The 22,289-nt window shown below is 41.5% G+C and overlaps 2 protein-coding genes across 2 annotated transcripts in view; both read left to right on the forward strand.

Moving 5' to 3' along the window:
• Positions 1 to 10,765: 10,765 nt before the first annotated feature.
• On the forward strand, positions 10,766 to 14,715 carry LOC122552142 (homeobox protein Nkx-2.5-like). The gene is made up of 2 exons (XM_043694641.1): positions 10,766 to 11,593; positions 13,675 to 14,715. Exons 1-2 carry the CDS (start codon positions 11,287 to 11,289, stop codon positions 14,310 to 14,312), a joined length of 945 nt encoding a protein of 314 aa, XP_043550576.1. The 5' UTR covers positions 10,766 to 11,286; the 3' UTR covers positions 14,313 to 14,715.
• Positions 14,716 to 17,255: 2,540 nt separating this feature from the next.
• Positions 17,256 to 22,289, forward strand: part of nkx3-2 (NK3 homeobox 2) — a 54,608-nt gene continuing 49,574 nt past the window's right edge. Inside the window, exons 1-2 of the mRNA XM_043694651.1 lie at positions 17,256 to 17,443; positions 20,456 to 20,521. The gene's annotated coding sequence lies outside the window, so the exon portion shown is untranslated. The remainder of the gene's footprint in view (positions 17,444 to 20,455; positions 20,522 to 22,289) is intronic.

Genomic DNA, 22,289 nt, shown 5'->3' on the forward strand with positions numbered 1-22,289 from the left:
AGCCATGGGAAATGCTGGGTCATGGGTTGGGACTAGGTGGGTCAGTGTGGACTTGTTGGGCCAAAGGGCTTATTTCCACTCTGTAGGGATTCTATTCTATGGATGTTACATTTCTCAAGCACATAGATGCCTGGGCTAACATTAAGCTATTATGTTACAACAGAGAAGCCTACTTCTAGTACTGCCCAGTGATCCAAGGTAGGATAGAGAATTAGACATTTATATCCTCAGGGTCACATGCTATGCTGCAGTCTAAAATCCAAAACATCTCTGTTAAAGGCATACTGACATACTGACAATGAGTCATTGCGCAATGAAAGGGGACCACTGTTAAAATATATTAAAGCAAACAGTAGAAAATTACAATTATGTAGTACCCTTCATAACATTAAACATCGTAAAACAGTTTTCAGTCAATGAATTGCAGCCACTACTGCAATGGAAGAAATCCAGCAACTAAATGATGGGCAGCAATGTCCCACAAACTAACGTGATAACAAAACAAAGAATGAGAGATGCTGGAGATCTGAAACAAAAATATAAATTCCTGGAGAAGCTCAGTGGTTTGGCAGCATCATAGCTCTTAGCTGTTCATTACCACTTAGTCAACTTCTCTTCTGTCCTGGCCTGTTATCGATTATCTCCTTGTTTACCCAGAGACAAAAAAACTGCTGATGCTGAAATCCAAAGTAGACAGGCAGGAGGAGGGAACAATATAGCAAGCCAGGAAGCATCAGAGATGGAGAAGTCGGCTTCTCCACCTGCTGATGCTGCCTGGATTACTGTATTCTTCCTGCCTCCTGCCTATCTCCTTGCTTACCTATCCCTTTCTGTGTGCTCGGTCTCCACCTATCCACTCAACTCTCCCCTTCACCCATCTGAACTTCAGCTGCAGCAGAGAATGGGAGAAACTGAAAGAACTGCAAATCCTGTAAATCAGAAACTAAAACAGAAATTGCTGGAAAAGCTCGGCAGGCCTGGCAGCATCTGTGAAGAGAAATCAAGTTAATGTTTTGCATCTGGTGACCCTTCCTCAGAACCATAGAATCATAGAGTCCCTACAGTGCGGAAGCAGGCCATTCTGCCCATCAAGCCCATATCAACCCTCCAAAGAGCATCACACCTACATCCATCCCACCACTCACCTTATTCCCTGTAATCCTGCATCTCCTACGACTAAGCCGCCTAACTCACACAACCCAAGGTACTACGGGCAATTTAAAATGGCCAAACCACTCAACATATCCATCTTTGGACTGTGGGAAGAAACTGATTTGTTGCCCGCTGCTCCCAGCCTGCTTCACAGTGATGCTGACCTGCTGCACGCTCTTCCCAGAGCATAAATGCTGCTTTTTCCTCTCTCTTAACTGTTCTGATGAAGAGTCACTGGAGTTAAAACATTGATTCTGCTTCATTCCCACTGATGCTTCTGAGGTTCTCTAGTAATTTTCTGCTTTTGTTTAAAATGCAATAATATTAATCAGGAGGGGTGAAATGCCCTGCTCTTCTTCAATAAGTGAGGTTTAGATTTTTAAAAATCTTTTTCTAGGGGGTGCAGAAACATGGGACAGAATCTAGTGGAGGTAGCAAAGGTTTCAGCTGTCAGTTGGAGTGTCAACAAACATTCAATGTTGCTTCTTTTTGAGATGTCCCACTGCACCACATTCCTCTTGACAGGCCAGTAGCAGGTCTCTTCACAGCATGAGGGACGCTGGGCACTGAAGTCCCACCCACTGAGTATCCAGCCAATTGGAGGTCAGCAGCCCGATTGAATGCAAATATTGTGGGTGAAGTAAATATGGCCTGAAGCTGAGGATCATTGTTGGATCCAAAGGAGAAAACGCTGGAAAATCTCAGCAGGTCTGGCAGCATCTGTAAGGAGATGGGTCAGTTAGACTCGAAACATCAGCTCTTTTCTCTCCTTACAGATGCTGCCAGACCTGCTGAGACTTTCCAACATTTTCTCTTTTGGTTTCAGATTCCAGCATCCGAAGTAATTTGCTTTTATCATTGTTGGATCCCATGCTAGAGGTGAATGATGATAGAAGATAAGGGTCTAGGAGGAGGCTAGTCAGCAGTAAAGGAAGGGCCTTACTATCAGTAAATTCCTTCCATCCTGAGACTGGGTCACTTAAATCAGTACAGATTGCCTTCGAGAAAATTATTCTGGGGGCCACCGCAGCACACAGTTATCCCCTGCATGTCTAACTCACCATGTGCCAATGACTGCGAGATGAGACTGAGGGCCTCAGAAAGCAGCGTGTTGGGAATGTCTTCCTCAAACAAGCCTTCCCAGTTCCTTCCGGGAACTTTCCCATATCTGAGGGTGGAATGAGGCAGGCTTCCCCACTCACCACTTGACCCGCCCCCGCTATTACATTTCTAATTTGTCTCGTTCTCACTGCTACTAAAAACCCAACCACAAAGTAATCACTGACCATTCTGTTACGCACAGGCAACTTAATATCCAAGTTAAAAATATCGTAAAGTTGTTTTGATAAATTATTAATAATGCTTCCACATTGCGTTTAATCTTTGGATAATTTTCTTTTAATTATCAACTACAATTACATCATATTAGCAAATAGGATTAGAATTGCCTTGGTCACTGTACGTCCTTTAAGGAAGGAAATCTACCGTCCTTGCCTGATCCACCCTCTATGTGAGGCCAGACTCACAACAACGTGACTGTTATCTCCCCTCTGGGCACTTAGGGATGGGCAATAAAGGCTGGGAGAAAGTGAGGACTGGAGATCAGAGTCGAAAGTGTGGTGCTGGAAAAGCACAGCAGGTCAGGCAGCATCCGAGGAGCAGGAGAATTGAAGTTTCGGGCAAAAGCCCTTCATCAGGAATGAGGACTGTGAGCCTCGGGGGTGGAGAGATAAATGGGGGGCGGGATTTTGGGGGGAAGATAGCTGAGAATAAAGGTAGCCAGAGACGCTTTTATCCCATGAGTATATTTTCAGTCCTGCCACTGTGTTTTGTGGTGTCAACTGTCACGTTTTTAGATTGTTATAGAACGACTAAAATCAGTGTGTGCCGTTTGGTATCGTTTCTATTTTAAGTGCACAATTCAATCAACCGTGAATACGTTTATCTAAATACATAGACAATAATTAATTATTTAATCGGTTCATAAAGATAAGTGTTGACAGACTTTTCACAGGCTATTGCTAACGAGCGCACTTTCTTGCAGGTCCGAGCTTTACGCGGGGCAAGTCAAGTGTGAAGAGATTGATATTAAAGTGGTGGTGACTTGTATCACTGAGAGCTGCTACATCGATAGTGCCCTAAATGCGAGTACGCGTTATAAAGCTCTTGGGGATAATAACTTTTGAAAGACTTATCTGTCCGAAGCGAAGTGTTCAAAAGTCTTCGTCGGTGCTGTCATGTCTTCTGCTCATTAGTACCTCACCAAAAGCAACGTTTCTTTTTAATAAAATAAAAGTTAGTCACTAATCTCCTTGTTTACCGATATTCATCCAACACCTTGGAAATAGTAATACTTAAAGATCGCTCTCTAACCGCTAGACTCATTAATCTTCTGTTTGATGGATTCCACACTTTATTTTTAACCAATGTAGTCGATTTTCCTGTAAACAGAACGACTCTGTTGAAGAGAATTGTTTCGACAGTGAGAATATTTGGAATTAATGGGTTTCCTTTTCAAATACAACCCAGATCAATGTTTCCTATGTGGGTGCACTCAAATTTCCGCATGGATTATAACTCGTATGGAAGACAGAAACAAGAAGCATTGAATTCATTTCGGATATACTGGCGTAGCCCGATTGCCCCTCAAGTCAGCTAGCAATGGTGCCAACACAGATTGCCAAAGGTGAGAAAAGATGTCACTTTCAACACTAAAGACATTCTTTTTGTATTTTAGCAAAACTGACTACAAACGCATTTCAAGCATATAGCCCACCACTGTCACATGTTAGACTGCTTGTCTCCGGACATCATTAAATATGTTATTTCCCTCTCCGTATGTCACATTTTAATGGAATTTATTCTGTACAACTGTACAACTGTACGTTTACTATCTATTATAACTTATATAGTTTGTGATTCTTTAAATTCAAATTAGCTTCTACTCTGGACAGGTTAACTTGTGTAGTGGTGGCAATTCTGAACCAGAACATGGACATGCAGCTTGAGTTGTCTATCGATTACTTGATCAATTCTCAGATATGATTTGGAGATGCTGGTGTTGGACTGGGGTGTACAAAAAGTTAAAAATCACACAACACCAGGTTATAGTCCAACAGGTTTAATTGAAAGCACTAGCTTTCGGAGCGCCGCTCCTCCATCATCAGCCCTCCGAAAGCTAGTGCTTCCAATTAAACCTGTTGGACTATAACCTGAAGTTGTGTGATTTTTAAAATTCTCAGATATGCATCGTTTCAGAGACTCAAATTCTAGACCTTGAGCGTGGTTGAGAGTCACTCACAATTGGAGAGGTGAGACTCAAGAGGCGATAGATGAATCTTTTTTCAGAAAGAAAACAATTAGCTAGATTAATTTTACCATTAAAAAGATGAATTATGGTGTGTGTGTAGGGGGTGGCGGTTTGGGGATGAGACAAATGCAGACAAAGACAACATAGCAACTGTTTCAATTTATTTTCCACTGTGTATCTCATCAGTAAAAATGTGCTCGTCGTTTTGTTATAATAATACTATGGGCTGGGAGTGATTGATGCTAAAAAGTGCTCTGGTACTACACAAATTACTATCACATTATCTCACTTTGAACAGCACAAAACATTGTTCCGCGATTCCAACAATTAAAAATAAATATGAAGTGCGTGCATTCACAAGTACATACATATTACTTAGGATCAGGAATAGGCCACTCGGCCTCTTCAGCTTGTTCCATCAGTTCAATCAGATGATTACTGATTCAATCACTTCCCTTTCTCGCATACCTCCAGTTATCTTTCACCCTCCTCCTTTTGAGGAAGGGAACTGCAAACACACTCTGTGACATTTGTTAAAACACTCTACCTGAAATTGTGAACCCTTATTTTTAAACAGTGACCCCAAGCTCAAGATTATCCCACAAGGGGAAACCCCCTTTCCTCATCCCCTCTGTCATCTCACAATCTTATGTTTCAACCAATACACCTCTTACTCTTCGAAAGTCCAGTGGATACAAGCCTTGCCTGCTTCCAATGCATTTACATTCGTTCTTAAATAAGGCGACAAATACTGCATTTCATAATCCAGATGTTATCCCATCAATGCCCTGTAGAACTGAAGCATAACTTCCCTCATTTTATGTCCAAAGTCCTTCTGGAAATCTGAAGTTCAGTACATCCATCAGTTCCCCTTTATACAAGTGAATGGCACTTCTTCCATGAATTCCAGTAGAAATACGATTTCCCGTTCTATTTTCTTTTGTTAACTCTGCCTGATTGCCTCGAACTTTTCGAAGTGTCATGCTTTAGCTTCTTCAACAATATTTTGCCCATGCCACATGTCACTCTAAAAGTCCGTAGGTTCCTTTCTTCAGCCTCTTTCGTTTTTTGGATAAAGGAGTTGAATTTATTTTTTTTATTCTTCCCTGAACCTAGGGAGCTTTGGAAATTAAAACCAAAGTACCAACTATCTCTCGAGCAGCTTCTTTTAAGATTAGATTACTTACAGTGCGGAAACAGGCCGTTCGGCCCAACAAGTCCACACCAACCCGCCGAAGAGCAACCCACTCAGACCCGTTCCCCTACATTTACCCCTTCACCTAACAATGCGGGCAATTTAGCATGGCCAATTCACATAACCTGCACATCTTTGGACTGTGGGAGGAAACCCACGCAGACACGGGGAGAAGGTGCAAACTCCACAAGACAGTTGCTCGAGGCTGGAATCGACTCTGGGAACCCTGGTTTTGTGAGGCAGCAGTGCTAACCACTGTGCCACCGTATCGCCGTATCCCACGATACTAGGATGAAATCCATCAGGGCATAGGCACTTGTTAATCAGCAGTTGCAGAAATTTGCTCTGTACCATTTCTCCAGTAATTGTGATGTTTGAGTTCCTCCCTCCCTGCCCCCCTCCCCCCCCCCCCCTTTTCCAGATTTACAGCTCGTTCTGTGCAGCTGCAAACTCCTTCAATGTCAATATTTTAATGAAACAAGTACCGCCTTTAGTTCTGGTGTCATCTCAGAAATGTCTGCTTTTACCAAAAGCATTAACATATTTCGTCTCAATGCAGTAACAAAATGGTTGAGTTATTTTATATTCCCAAATGCACGTTTTACTGTTTTTATTAAGCTCGGCCATTTCCATGCAGCAGATTATCCAAAAGCACATTCACACACGAGTGAGTCCGATACATGTTTGTGACCAACATATTCCGTCGCCTAATGACCTACCTCGGAGTAAGTAGGGCTTGAACACATGCCTCCCTGGTACAGACTTAGGGATACTACCACTGCACCCCAAAGTCTTTTAAATGAGCCCTATGTTCTGTATTAACATTTGATCTATATCAATTTATGTTAGTTACTGAGTTCAATAAATAACAACCCTTCTGAAATGTACGATATGCGTCTTGGGATCTAATTTTACCATAGAAATCATAAGTGCATTTAATGGGTGCGGAATAGGTTGTATTAATATCACACGCATATGTTTAAGCGACTGTTCACCCAGGCTAGTGAAGTTGTGGAACTCAGTATCACACAAGTGAATGGTACGGAGATGATTGAAAGTAAGCGGCTCAAGTGGATGAGAGAGAACGGAATAGGAGGGCTACACTGACAGATTTTGAAGAGGAAGGGGGCTACAGTTGGTTTAAACTCTGGTATCGACGGGTTGGGCCGAATGGCCTGTTTCAGTGCAGAATATCCTATGTAAAAGCTTGCACTATGGAAGAGCTCACCATAATAAACGGTCCTAAAGTGATCCCCGTCTTTACAATTACAGCACGGTGAGAGGTACTTCTCTGAGTGTCTGCGTCAACTTCAGTATTTTTTTTGTTCAGAGCGCCCGGTTTAAAAACAAACGCCCAGCAGATGTAAAATGACTTCAATGTCCAGTTGTCCAGCACAGGACATGATTCGCTCTCATGAGTCACTACTGCATTTGGACTGCTGTGAAACCCAGAGAGCTTCCTTTCGCCTATGTTTGAGTGAGTTATGCTGATTGAACTGAACGCACGGGAGGCCATCCAGCTAGCAGCTGCTGGGAAAATGTTGATGGCCGGGTCAGTGATTAGCTGCTGGCTCTGAAATGTTGACTGACAGTAGCTAAAGAGGGCGGAAAAGAAATAGCCCGACACTTAATGCTTGTGGCGACTTCCTCTCTCCTATCTCAGCCGCATGAAATAGATGCGTCCCAGAGCGCAACCGAACATGGGGGCCAGCTTGGAGATGTGACTGATAAAGTAGTAAAATCTTCTCACATATTGACATTGTCAGCCACCCCTAGAACCAACCGAACAAACTTCTTACTAGCAGTAATTTATATGGTCAATGGGGGCTTTCATTTATGTTGCTCTAAGTCAAATGTTTGTATCATATTTGAGACGTTAAATCCGGTACAGTCCGTGTGTTTTAAAACTAATTAAAAACTCAATGTCCCACATTCAGCTAATTTCAAAAACAACTTTTGTGGACGTGTATAAATTACGATACACTGTTTGGAATATCAGCTGTGACAGTAAACTATATAGAAACGGCTTCCAAAATGCGCATTATTTTTAATATTTCCCGATTTAGTCACATATTTAGTTCGACATTTCTTTTCTAGATAAGCTATTTTGTAACAAATTAACATGGGGAAGGATATGTCGAACGCTCACTTCCCTCAGTGGCCAGATTAGGGCTAAGTAAAACACTTCAATTTCAAAAATCGTTTTTAAAAAAAATTGTTGATTGAGAATTGTCATTTTAAAGTTCTGTATAAACAATACGAGATGGATTTTAGAGCGTGCACATTTTAGTGATTTTGGAACAGGCGATAATACCGACACAAACTTTTTCAGATCTGTTTTTAATAAGCGAGAAGGCGATCTGGATTGTTATTAATCTTCTTGAAATGAAACAGCGAAATAACATTTGGGCATGTGTTTACTTTCGGAGAAAGAGGTGCCTGTGTTGGGAGTAGATCAACTCTTGGGCAAAATCAACCAGCATCCATCAGCCCCAAACGCTCCGCCACTGGAAGCCAGTTTCTATGTTAGGACTGACCCACTCTGTTCTCCTGACAACTCTCCGTGGTCCGCAGCACCACTCTTTCGCCTGCAGAAGTCAAAGGGAAAGGGGGCTATGCTGTCGCGTTCGCTCATCATGTTCCGGCGACAAGTTGTGAAGTCTCATTGCTTTTGTTTGGTGTGTGCCTATTTGTTGTTGACGGTGCAGGAGAGGGTCACTGCTTGTTGCTTTGGACAGGGCCGGTTCGTCGGCCTCTGGCTGTCCCAGCCTTATCGTTTGTCTGTCTTTCTTCCTGGGCAGACTCCTGCACGCGAGTGAGCTATTCCCAACAGCGAGGCCGCCGAGAGCTCCACACTGCACTCTCGCCATCAGCAAACTGCCGCAGTTTATCATTGAGCACAGTCAGTACTTTTGTCAAAGGAATTTTAATTGAAGCCGAAGCCTCGCTATCTGTTTGATAAAGGCATTAATGCTTAGCTGATAATGTGTTTTTTATCGGGTGCTCTTGGATTTTATTTATCAATATCACTGCTCATGAACTCAAGGAGAAACTGCCGCCGAACCTGACGAAGTTTGGTTTTGCTTTACTTATTATGCGTAAGACATCAGAGGAAAAGAGTCAACATCAACTATGGTTTGGTAAAGATTGGCAATTACTTCACCTCAATCGAGATGGAGGCTTCGTCAGTCTAAAACAAAACTCTTTATCAGATAGCCTGTAACATTAGTGTCAACTCGCAACGTTATTTTCCGGAAAACAAAACCCTCGTGGTAAATAGCAAGTCTCACCGTTTGTTTAATAGAAATTGCACTCTTAGAATACCTGGTTCTAACGGTGGACACAACAAACGGAGTAATACGAAAGATCTTAATAACATGACCAAACATTTCACGGATGAATCGTTGAATATGTCGGTAGTTTCATACCAGACAAACAAAATTGTACAGAGAGATGATTTTGGCGGACAAGATTCGGTTTGATCTCAGTCGCAGGTTTTGCATTCAATAATAATTCCAGAGTAATACAGCGTCAAGTAACCCACATTATGAGGATGCCCTCTACACCATTGCATTTTCTCCACGTGCCTTTGTTTTTTTATTTGTGAATTTTTATAATCGCATATCTCCAAAAATTAAATCACGCGAGTCTCGGTGAAATGCGTATACTTTGAGTAATGAATGAGGAATAGAGGGTTATTGAGGATTAGAGAAACAAAAACACAAATCAAAGGGTTTTAAACCTGCAACTGCAATAGTTTGTCCCATTCCTTGGTTTGATTTGTGGCCGTATTAGCTATTAGAGCAAATGTCCAAAATCTCATCCTCATTGCAGTCACAAACCCCAGAGAGAGGCAGGTCATGCGCTGGCAGCTATAGTACAATCTGGAACCTGGGCATTTCAAACCACGATTAATCCAACAGACGCAAACTCAGCGCTCTGTAGCTAGATTGTAGTTCCACTATGAACTTCTGTCAAAATCATTTTAATATTCTTTGTCCTCTCGTACCTTTACGAAATTCCCTCAACTTTGCATTATTAAGCAGAGGTCAGCGGCTGAAAGCGATGTGACCACGGCGGGGGTACATGGTTTTCGTTCTTTCCTCTCTGAAACTAACTAGCTTTTAATTACTCAGATAGAAAGGCAGACACGCAGCGCGACAACTTCCTTTTCAAAATGTTAATTGACTGAGGGAGAGACTGCAGGGCAGCACTTATCACGCCTTGTGACCCACCGGAACACTATCTGTAACAAAATCAACCATTAAAACAGCGGCTCGCTCCTTTAATGACCGCTCATCTCCCGCATTAATGACACCAGTCATCAGCAGTGTTGCCTGTGTGCCATTCGCTGAATGAAATTCAGTGTGCAATTTTAATTTGTGGTATTTGCCAAAATTCTGCCAAAACGTTATTTTCCCTCTGCGGAGAAATTTATTACTATAGTTATCATTCTTCAAATTGGAACACACTGAGGAGAGCTTATTAAAACCTCTTCAGTTCTAAGTACAGAAATAAACAGACATCTTTAATGTATCAGTATCTTTTTTATGATTTTTTTTGCTTGGGCCAAACTACAGCACTTAGAGCCTATTAGAGCGAGTCTCTCCTTCCCCCCTTTCCGAGATGAGTGGAGATTGCAGACAAATTTAAACCCCCTGCTCTTCATCTGAGAACATCCTTCAATTGACTCTTGAAGTTCCCACAGTGAGGCAGCCCATTTAAAAGTGCCAGCACCTTCTCAAGATTAGATAAATCCTTTTCGATGGCACGGATCTCTTAAAGCGTACGGGAGGGATCGCGGGACCTGCTGTTGCATTTGGAGCCGCAATCTAACTCAGCAGGGAATGTACTGACGTCTGTGTTCGTGAAAGGCAATGCGTTGGCTACAATCTTCAGACTGAGGAACGGGACAAACGGTGAAATCATCGTGAAGTCTCTCAATGTGAAAAAAAACGCAATCTCGAGTGAAAAACAACATTCATTCTATTAATTTCGCGTCCTTTTCAATGTCCCTGAAGGAAATCCCAAGTGGAAATTCTGCGAGAATCGCGATGGCCTTTCCCCTTTGAAAATCGCAGCTCATCCGTCTTACCGCTGAGGTGAGTTCTACGATATTTATCGGACAAATATTTACCGAATTTTGGAACTCCTCGAAGCGCCTGTGAAATGAATTATGTGCGTTCGTCGGCTTGAACTGTTTATTCTCATTGTAATAGATGGCTAGTGCCGGGCGCTTTTGCTGAATAATTGCCCTTGTTTACAACATCATCAAACGGATTTTATTTATAAAGAACGTTGCAGAAACGGATAAATGGCAAATGTATCATTTCAGTGTGTCCAGGGAAAGGCAATACTATAGGGCTTTGAAGAAATCTTTTCCCAATTGCATTCTTCAAAAGGAAATCTGGCCTCTACCCATCGCCCAGGATAAAAGGCTCCTGGCCAATAGAAATCTCTCGATGTAACTGGAAGATTTCAAGCTCTGCCTCTGTTAACGTCAGTCACCCCTTAACGGAGTAAAGCCCATTCAAATTTGCGTCATTGAAACAGTGATGTCGGGCTGGGTTTGCTCACCGGTTCTCCTAACACTTTAGAAACATTGTACCCGCCCAGGAGTTACCCCGAGATGCTTCCAAGCTCCGCAGCTTCGAGCACCCCATTCTCTGTCAAGGATATTTTAAACCTGGAACATCGCCATGAAAAGCATTGGATCCTAGATCATGCGGGCGCAACTTCGGATGTCCTGCCTTCCTCTTGTATGTTGGAGCAAGCGTATCAACCCAAATACACTGTGTTCCCGGATCTTGGCAATGAGCTGATCAAACCTCCTGTCCAGAAGAGCAATGCAGCATTTCCAGCCCGTGTGAGTGTGACTGATAACCCGAACTGCGGCGAGCCACGGATGGAGATCGCCATTCATAGCAACAGCCCAGGTAAATACACTGACAGGTGGGCGAATGGCCCACAAGTGATTATCAGTGAACAGAAACTCACTTCACGTAGTTTACCCGAGCGTTAAAGCCGGCATTGGAAAGAGTTAAAGCACATTAAAAATTGCGATTATTGACAATGGAAAGAGCTGGAGAAAACAAACCAGCTAATCGATGCCTAGAGACACTTACATTGGTGGTTTTGAATCTGACTAACTGACATCGAATAATAAACTAGATTAAATTACTAAAAAAAGGTCGCCCTTGCAGAAATCTTTAAAACATTTCACCAGCGATTTACACAATATTTCACCAGTGACTTATACTTGTCGCAATGATTATTAAAATGACCGGATTTGGGGTCCATTGAGCGGGTAATTTATCGCATGTCTTATTTGGAATCGATGTAGCTGTATGTATCCGGTCTGAAAGTCCTTGTAATGTTACTCTTCCAGCCCAAACTGCTTTTGCGCGCAGTATGTGTGCGTATATGACTGAATGTATGTATTCGGCATGTATACAGTACAAGGATATGTACAAGGAGAAAGTGAGGACTGCAGATGCTGGAGATCAGAGCTGAAAAATGTGTTGCTGGAAAAGCGCAGCAGGTCAGGCAGCATCCAAGGAGCAGGAGAATTGGCGTTTCGGGGCATAAGCCCTTTTTCAGGAATGAGGAGGGTGTGCCAAGCAGGCTAAGATAAAAGTTGGGAGAAGGGACTTGGGGGAGGGGCATTGGGAATGCGATAGGTGGAAGGAGGTTAAGGTGAGGATGATAGGACGGAGTGGGGTGGGGGCGGAGAGGTCGGGAAGAAGATTACAGGTCAAGAAATGTACAATATTGGAATGTGTACAGTATAGGGATGTGTACAATACAGGAAATGTGTGAATGCAGGGAGGTGTACAATACAGGGATGTGTACATTACAGGGAATGCGTAAAATGCAAGGATGTGTACATTATAAAGAATGTGTACAATACAGGAAATGTGTATAACACAGGGATGTATACATTACAGAGAATGTGTACAATACAGGGACGTGTACAGTACAGAGATGTCACCAGCTCTGGGATGTATACAATATGGGATGTATACAGCATTGGGAATGTGTACAGTACAGGGATGTGAATAGTACTGTGAATGCATACTGGACATATGTACCGGCTTGTTTACAGCACTAGGGTCTATACAGTATTGGAGATGTATACTAGGGGTGTGCACAGGACTGAGGATGTGTAGTGGGGATATGTACAGTGCTGGGGATCCGTACTGGAGATGTCGACAAGAATAGGAGCGTGTACAGTACTGGGGACGTGTACAGTACAGGAATATGTGCAGTACTAGAGCTGTGTACTGGGGAGGGGCACTTATAGAACCCAGTGAAGCGATGGAACAGCATCAATCCGGTTACAATTCGATCATTTAGTGTGTACAGAGAAAGATGTCGACAATATATGGTCAATCGTGATGTGAGTTCCTGAATACTCGAATAGTGTTTGACCGTCTCTAGTTTATTAAAATGAGCTAGGGTGTGAGGAATGTACAGATGTAGCGCAAATGTTGTATATTTTCATGAAAACTTCATCAACCAGACCCCGAGATTAGCTGGAGCTTAGCGAAGTGGTTTGATTTTACTGTTGTTCAGTGAGCACCGAAATACAAAACAATCTGAGTAAATGATGCAAATTTTTAAAACCAGGAGCCCGCAGATTGGGGGGGGGGGGGGGGTTCTCTATAACAAGCCATAACGCCAGCAAGCTTTAAACTGAGTTTCAAACGAGAGCAGTAAACTCCATTTTAAACACCGACAACGGCGCGGGTTTAAAACGCCCGTTCCCCGGTGTAATCTTTAACTGAAACAGAAGTTACTGGAAAAGCTTGGCAGGTCCGGCAGCCTCAGTTCTGAGGAAGGGTCACTGGACCCGAAACTTTCAGTTCTCTGCAACAGATGCTGCCAGACTAGCTGAGCTTTTCCAGCAGCTTCTCTGTTTTTATTTTCGTGTCTGGTTTACAGCATCGGCACTTCCTTGGGTTTTTGTTTTAAATCCGGCCTGATCTTTAACGTCCTTGTGTGTGTTGTAATCTAGAACGAAAGTCGATGGATAAAAAGGCGACACGCGAAGCCAGGAGGAGCGATGCTGCTGCAGGTTCTGGGAGGAGAGCTCGCCGCAAACCGAGAGTGCTGTTCTCTCAGGCTCAGGTCTATGAGCTGGAGAGACGCTTTAAGCAGCAAAGGTACCTGTCCGCCCCAGAAAGAGATCATCTAGCAAATGTGTTGAAACTGACATCGACGCAGGTCAAGATCTGGTTCCAGAACCGCAGGTACAAATGCAAGCGGCAGCGTCAGGATAAACACTTGGAATTGGGAGCAGCGCCCCCAGCTCCTCGCCGGGTTGCTGTGCCTGTGCTGGTAAGGGACGGGAAACCTTGCCTTGGAGCGTCCCCTTCTTACAGTTCACCGTATAATGTCAGCGTGGCGCCGTACAGCTACAGTATTTACCCCACTTATCCCAACTACAGCACTGGTACCTGTGACGGAGACTACAGCTGCATGTATTCCAGCGTGGCTACAATGCAGCAGACCGCTTCTGCCAGTTCCTTCGTCAACATGGGCATGAATTTTAATGTTGGCAACGGGAATTACTCGGCAGCGCAGTCTCAGGCTCACCAAACCCCCGGAGTCTCGGCTCTGCAAGGTTCTTTGCATGGAATCCGAACTTGGTAAGGATTGCGGATAAGAGTGAGAGACAGCTGCCGACAATGCCAGCAATTTTCAACGTAGAACTAACTTAAGAAGCATGAATTTCCTGGGAATGGTAAGACGTTTCTGCAAAATAAATCGAGGAACTCGTCGTTTTATTTATTATGGTATTTTAATTCTTTTAGAACTTCCGTCTGTTCATAACGAACGCTTGGATGTGTTTGATTGCAAAACTCGAACGCCGTTCAGATGTGTACCTTCGGTGACCTGACTCATTAAACAGGCGTAACTCTGGTCCCAGTGTCAAAACCGGTTCTGATATGTCTTTTGGGAAAAAAAAAGTAACCTCTTGAAATTGTCACTGACAGAAATATTTTTGTAAGGTTTGAATCTCTAATAAAAGCAGTGTGTTCATTCAATTGTGAAACCGACTCAATGGAGCTTTATTTCATTGATAAAGTCATGTTTAAATGTCCACAATTTTTCGCAAATAAGAGCACTTTCACGAAATTGCAATGTCTAGGATTCGCAAGGAAGTTTGAGGCAGCTCTACATTACGTGATGGAAGTTCAATTTCCATCTCAGTCGTCTTAATCCCAAATATGTTTCGGCATTTTTAGCTCTTTGGACGTGATAAGGCGCCATTCAGGTGATTATTGTATGGTCGATTCTGGCGGTATTCAATCGGTAGTCATGATTTGGAGATGCCGGTGTACAAAGTTAAAAATCACACAACACCAGGTTATAGTCCAACAGGTTTAATGGAAGCACTAGCTTTCGGAGCTTCCAATTAAACCAGTTGGACTATAACCTGGTGTTGTGTGATTTTTAACTTAAGTATTTGACTGATACTGGCTCACATCCTTCGCTGCCTGAGTCCAGTTTACAACAGGAAGTCAAAGGCCAGCCACAGTCAGATACCACCAGAAAAATGCACATCACGGGCAACCGGACGAACTCTGTGATGAAGATGTCGGCGACACATAAATTTAAACTAGATTTAAATTAATAAAGAGCCGCCTTTATAGCAATCTTTAAGACATTTCACCAGCGATTTACACAATATTTCACCAGTGACTTACACTTGCTGCGATGATTATTAAAATAACCGAGATGTTTTATTTGGTACTTACAATGCAGATCCAAACAAAACCCACACGACCGCTGTTTCGCTCTGATGCTGGAGGCGTTTATTGGTCGTGGGGAGCAGCAATAAAACCTTAATGTCAATTAAACACGAGTCACTGGTGGAAATAAATACGGGTTTTATTGCTGTTATTTTCTGTAAGACATGGCAGGATGTTTTGAAATGCTTACTCATGAGTATTTTGCGTGGTGCGGATTTCTGGGGGATGTGCAGGTCGGTTCATGGTAACTGCTTTGCAATCATTGATGTTATCACTAATAGGAATGGCCAAAGGACCTTCACTGATCTCAATATGATTCAGAAACATGATTCGACTGATTTTTGTTTGCTGTGAGAAATTCTGATGTACTTGAGCTTCTTACACCCCCAAACCCCACTTTATTTAGCTCCTTGTGTCAGTTTTCACAGTATATAATTTTAAGTAAATGATAAATTACACAGGGCAGATTTGTCAGACGCTGAACTTAATTTTTTTGAGGCTGTGCTCTTTGCTGTGATTATGACAACCCTCAGAACTCGGCTATTATGAATGGAAGAGCCCCAAAGGGCCCATTAAGTGTTTTACAAATGACTCAGCTATGCTGCCCAGCACTGTAATTTCCAATTGGCCCTTCTTCTCAAACAGATTATTTTGCTTTTGTTACCGTTAGTTAGTTACACGCATCGTTATTCTTGAGGCGGGGTGGGTGGGTGGAAACGTGACTAATAGAGAGTAAAGGATATTTTAAACTGTAGTCTAGATGTGGGGAGCTGTTGGTCGTGGACATTGTCTGTTGCCCCGATGCCAATCGGCAGTAGGGATCTCACTGTCAGTGGTAATGGAGCTAATGGAGTAAACAGGGACGGCGTCAGCATGTCGCTGCCTGGAGAAAAACCGCTTTTATCACCCTTATAATCCTGTTTCTATTTATTCAGGGCGAGAGAAACTAAACAGACAATTTACAGAAGCACATATCGAGCCTGTGATTTTCGGATGTCTATCAAGAGCTAATCCAACGGGAAGCTTTCAATTTAGTTAGGAAAAATCCACAACAATCGGACAAATGTTAGGATTTACTCGTGAAGTTAAAACATCAATGATTGCCTTATAAATGCATTAAGTGATGGAATTTATTGATGGCTTTCTTATACAATGAAAGAGAGAGGTTTAATATTCTTGGCAAGTATTTATAAGCGTTTACTCGCTATTTGAACTGCAGCTGTCGAAGTGACTGAACTTTCAGATAATTTAATTGCAAAAGCTAATCCCAAACTGTACAACGTCCTGCTTTGTGTCTGCTCCTAGCATCGATCCTTTGAGGCGATAGTGTCCGAAATAGAGTGACATTAATCTTTCCACATAATGATTGATGTCGAGTTAGAATGACTGCCCTTTAGGCACAATCTAAACAGGTTTCAGAGAACTGCCACTCACCCTCTGCATTATTACGTTCCTCTAAGCAGCACATAAACTTCGCAGTAACATTTCCCATGGTTCTTCAATCAGGAGTCCACACAACATTTCATGATTAAGCGCATTCGATAACCGATCCGAGAACCTCCTTTCCCGTTACAAGATGCAAGTCTTTACCCTTCACATTACTAAAAAATTAGAGAATTAATATTCCATTGCAAAAGTGCTGTCGGTGACAAGACATGCATACATTTATTGCTTTTCAATTGTGTTTCCGTCAACGTGTTCACTCCGCGTGAGATTATTTCGAGAAATCAAGGGAAAACTGTCTCCTGATGAAGTGGAGGAGTCAGTTGGTGCGGGGATTACAAATAGTTTTCTCCATTTTAGAGACTACAATGTAAGTGGAGTCTTTGGAGCTGGCTCTTGGAAGTGGAAGTTCAGCAGGACTAGGATGGGGATAAACCTATTGGCTAAGGTCACCCAACAATTGATTGTTCTTCCTGGGCATAAAATGCCGGACAGTATTTAAACCCGCGGAGTCTCCAAATGCTTCAACCGGAATTTCGAGAAGTGAATTCGTCGGGATTTCCATCAGTGATATCGAACTGCAAAGTAAGTGGTGAAATTATGTAGGATTGGTTGGAAATGTGGCATTAGCCAAGTTCAGAAAGCGATTCGTTGTATTTTATGATTTGGAGGTGCCGGTGTTGGACTGGGATGGTCAAAGTTAAAAATCACACAACACCAGGTTATAGTCCAACAGGTTTATTTGGAAACGCTAGCTTCCAAATACTGTCAACCTGTTGGATTATAACCTGGTGTTTTGTGATTTTTAAAGTTGTATTTTAAGAATTGAAAGCCGCGCTTCCGTTCTTACAGTTCTTCAGAGATTCCCAAACTCTATCCAAGCAGTCTCTAAAACCTCATTCGTCGCCCCTCTGCAGTTTTGTTGCCTGCAGTCAATTCTAAATCTATGGATGGGTTCACCTTCGTGCGCATGTGCACTCTGACTGAGGCCTGTTTATGAAATGACAGGATAATGGGGCGGAAGCCGATTTCAAACTTTTGTACAAGAACTCAAAAGTATTAGTTTCGATAAACGCAACTGTTAACTTGGAAGCTATAATCTGTGCTAAATCTACAAGAAAACAGACCAAAATTAAGATCAGTATATTTTCTGCAATCTTTACTTCAGATGCACAACGTTCTATCACACTTCACATAATCTCGGAATGAGTTGCCATAAGAGAGCTTCAAAGCATGTGTCAGGACATTATAGTAAAAGTAAAGTCAAAATAGTCCTACCAGGCCATAGGGCTGCTCTCTCATTAGAGAGGGAGAGACAACCTGTGAAGGTTTAACCTGAGGGTCACCATTCCTCAGCTTAGGGGGAGGTTGTAAGGGAGAGTCGGTAATCTCATCCAGTGCAGTGTGCTGCCAAAGGCTCTTGTGGTGCACTGGTAGTGTCCCTACCTCTGGGATAGACGGTTAAGTCCTAGCTGCCCCAGACTTGCGACATAACATACCTGAACGGGTTGATTTAAAACCATGAAAACAGGCTTTTGTGATGCAGTGATAGTGGCCGTGCATCTGCACCAGAAGGCTTGGGTGTAAGTCCTACCTGCTTTTTCACCATACCTGCAGAGATGTGCTATAATACATCTGAACTGGTCATTTAAAAGTACTTATAATGCACTGCCATTACTTTCAATTGATTTATTTGGGTATAATTAAGCACAATCTTACATTTTTCCACAATTTCTTAATATCCTTGGTTCTTAATGAGTAAAATGACAGCATTTCACAAAAATAGAAGATATTATAGAATAATTTGGGACCTTGATCAGATGGGATGATAGGCTGAGGAGTGGCAGGTGGAGTAACTTCTAGGTAAATGTGAGGTGCTACATTTTGATAGGGCAAGTCAGGGAAGGACTTATACACTTAATGGTAAGGTCCTGGGGAGTGTTGCCAAACAAAGGGACTTTGGAGTGCAGGTTCATCATTCCCTGAAAGTGGAGTGAAGAAAGCATTTGGTATGCTTGCCTTTATTGGTCAGTGCATTAGGTATACAAGTTGGAAGGTCATGTTGTGGCTGTACAGGACATTGGTTAGGTCACTTTTGGAGTACTGTGTGCTATAAGAAGGATGTTGTTGAACTTGAAAGGGTTCAGCAAAGATTTACAAGGATGTTGCCAGGATTAGAGTGTTTGAGCTACAGGGAGAGGCTGAATAGGCTGTGGCTATCATCCCTGGAGCATTAGAGGGTGAGGGGTGACCTTATAGAAGTACATAAAATCATGAGGGGCATGGACAGGGTGAGTAGTCAAGGTTTTTTCTCCAGGGAAGGGGAGTGCAAAACTAGAGAGCATAGGTTTTACATGAGATGGGAAAGATTTGACCCTAAGGGACAACACTTTCATGCATAGGGTGGTGCATATAAGGAATGAGCTGCCAGAGGAAATTGTGGAGGCTGGCACAATTACAACATTTAAAAGGCATCTGGATGGGTCAATGAATAGGTAGGATTTGGGCCAAATGCTTGCAAATGGGATTAGATTCATGAAGGATGTCTGGTCAGCATGAATGTGTTGGACTGAAAGGTCTGTTTCTGTGCCATACATATCCATGCCTCTGTGACTGCAATTTGATTGATGTATTTCAAATTAGGAATAAATAAAAATGAAGTGTTGCTAGTAATCATGGGGTCTGAAATGATGGAATATCAACAGAAGATTATTGTTTAAGAACATGGGAAAGAGAACAGGGTAAGTGTCCTTGCAGAGAAATAAAAGCCAAATACAGTAGATGTAGAAATCTGAAATAAAAACAGAAAGTGTTGGTAAACCCAAAAGTTTGGCTGCATTTTTGGAGAAGAAATCAAGTTGATGTTTCTTTTTCAGAGCAAAACTCTGTTTTGCAGAAACCAAAAACAGAAATTGCTGGCAACAGTCAGCAGGTCTGGCAGCATCTCTGGGAAGAAAGCAGAGTTAACATTATGAATCCAGTGACTTTTCGTCAAAACTGTTTTATAGATACTTGTATGACTTGAATGCATTGCTAAGGTTAGGTATAGTTCATACTTTGGCAGAAATTGTAGTTGTTGCCTTCAAAGCACACTGCTTGCCTTTATTTTTCCTAAAGTTAAATAAATCATGTTTTGAATTAATAATGTCATTAGTAATGAGAAAACATGTTTATAAACTGCATTATAGGATGCATTTCTTTTTAAAGATATTAATTTAATTTTCCTGACTATATTTTAAAACAAAACGGAGATGCTCTCTAGGCAATTATGTTTGGTCATAAAGAGACTGCCAGTCAGACTGGCTATTGAAAATTACATAATTTTTAATTGCACCAAGTAGGATGAAAACAGATAATTAAACGTATAGGGAGTGTGAAAGATTCCATTTCCTAATGATTTGAACCACCCTGAAACCTTTCAATTGTTTCTGCAATGAAAAATTAAGTGCAATTACCTGTTTTGAAGTATGAACTAATAGAATCACTGGAATATACAAATAAGCAGAGAAGTTAAAGGGCACCTTATGAAGCGAGAGAGAGACAATGCTGAACTGAAGACAGGCTGATAAACTTGTTTCTCTCACTTTCTCTCTTTAGAAATGATTCTGCAAGGCTGACAAACATCCCTGAGAGAAAACCAATTGCAAACCGAAATGTTTTAAAGTTTGTAAATCTGTTACATACAACTGTATCCAGGGGAATAGCTGAATTAAATGGCTACAGAGTTGAACTCATCACATTAAGACCAGTCAAGGAACAACTAACCTTATATTGCTTTACTCTAACTTTCATGGACTGAAAAATCATTGCACATTTATCCTCATAACCTGCCAATTATACTTGTGTATGTGCAGGCCTAGGCAAATCTCTGAGATTGTAAGAAGGCTGTTGCATTACTTAGCTTTGAAGTAGTTTCATAAATTGACCTTGTTCTTTGCTTCACTTCAGGAAATCAGTCTGAGTAGATTCTTCACAGCCTCATAATATGAATAGCATACTGGCAAAACATACTTTCCCTAAATAATAAAGTAAAAATGTGTTATCATCAAATAGGGAGTGGGAGAAAAGGTGAGTTATCTAACCCCTCCTCACCTAGTTGTAATAGTAGCAACTTAAGATAATGAAAAATGTTACTATTGCAAAAGGTATGGAAGATTAGATACCTTTAAAATATTGAGCTTAAAGGAAGAGGTCATAAGGAAAATGTCACAGGGAAAATATTAGGGCTAGGATCCTAGATAATGTATGTAGTTTTGTAAAATTATTTTCATTACATTCATATATCTTTCAGAAATAAAGCTTTAATAGATGCATAATCTGAAAACTTTGGCCATAAATTTATTACACTCTGATGTATTGTATATAGTAATTTGCATTCATGTAGCACCTTTAACATTATGGCATGTCCCAAGTACAATTCAGGGGTGTTACAAAACAAAATGTCACACTAAGTCATGGTAGGAGATATAAGTATGATTGAAGTGGTAGACTGTAAGGAGTGTCTTAATGAAAGGCAATGAACTGGAGAGATAGAAAGATTTATATTGACAATTCCATAGCTAAGGTCTCAACTGGCTGAATTATGGAGCAATCAAATTTGGGATGCTCAAGAGGCTAGAATTAGAGGGTCAAAGAAATTGAAAAGCATTATATGTTAGAAGATTACAGAGGTGAGATGAAAAATCTATAGAGATATTTGAAAACAATACACCGCTAAGCTGGGAAACTCTTTAACACAGAGTGATGGATATTTGGAGCTTTGTATGAGTTAGGGTGCAGTATTAAATGTCATTAAGTTTATAGAGGGGAAAGTTTAAAAGGCTGGCTAGTAATGCATTGGAATAGTCACTCCAACAGTAAGAAAAACATTGTTTAAGGTTTCACTAGCAGATGAGCTGAGGCAGGAGTGGAGTGAAGCAATTCGAAAGAGGTAGAAACGGAAGCTGTTAATGATGGTAAAGATTTGTAGTAGGAAACTCATTTTCTGAAATGGAACCTCTGTTCAGATTTTGATCATGTTTGGATTTTAAGAATCTTGGATATTAGTATTATCATTGTCTATAGTGATACCTCCAGTTCCTACAATTACTGGAAAAGAAATAGATGTTAGAAAGCTTCTAATTATAAACTATAGACGTGAGGAAATCAGGCATTGCCTGTAAAGTAATTCAATGCTTTTTAAAAAAAATGTTCTGGGAAATATTTCAATGTGTTCAGCTATAATTTTATATTTGGATACAAATTAGGAATTTCATGTAAAAAAGGTGAGAACAGTGTGAAATAAATTGTCATAAAGAGTGTTATTAATTCCATGATTACTTTAATTTTTATCCTTACCAAAGAGTTTTTGGAGAGTATTGTTTTTATTTTTGAAATTTCAAATGCCTACTTTCAACTCTTGTTATTTTCTTGTGTAATTGAAATATTGATT

This window comes from Chiloscyllium plagiosum, chromosome 1, assembly GCF_004010195.1.
Source record: "Chiloscyllium plagiosum isolate BGI_BamShark_2017 chromosome 1, ASM401019v2, whole genome shotgun sequence".
NCBI lineage: Eukaryota > Metazoa > Chordata > Chondrichthyes > Orectolobiformes > Hemiscylliidae > Chiloscyllium > Chiloscyllium plagiosum.

Bases quoted from the DNA above. Each gene is read 5' to 3' on its own strand.
- LOC122552142 (XM_043694641.1), top strand. From the start codon at position 11,287: ATGCTTCCAAGCTCCGCAGCTTCGAGCACCCCATTCTCTGTCAAGGAT. The intron at 11,594-13,674 runs GTAAATACACTG...GTTGTAATCTAG, and splicing joins CATTCATAGCAACAGCCCAG to AACGAAAGTCGATGGATAAA.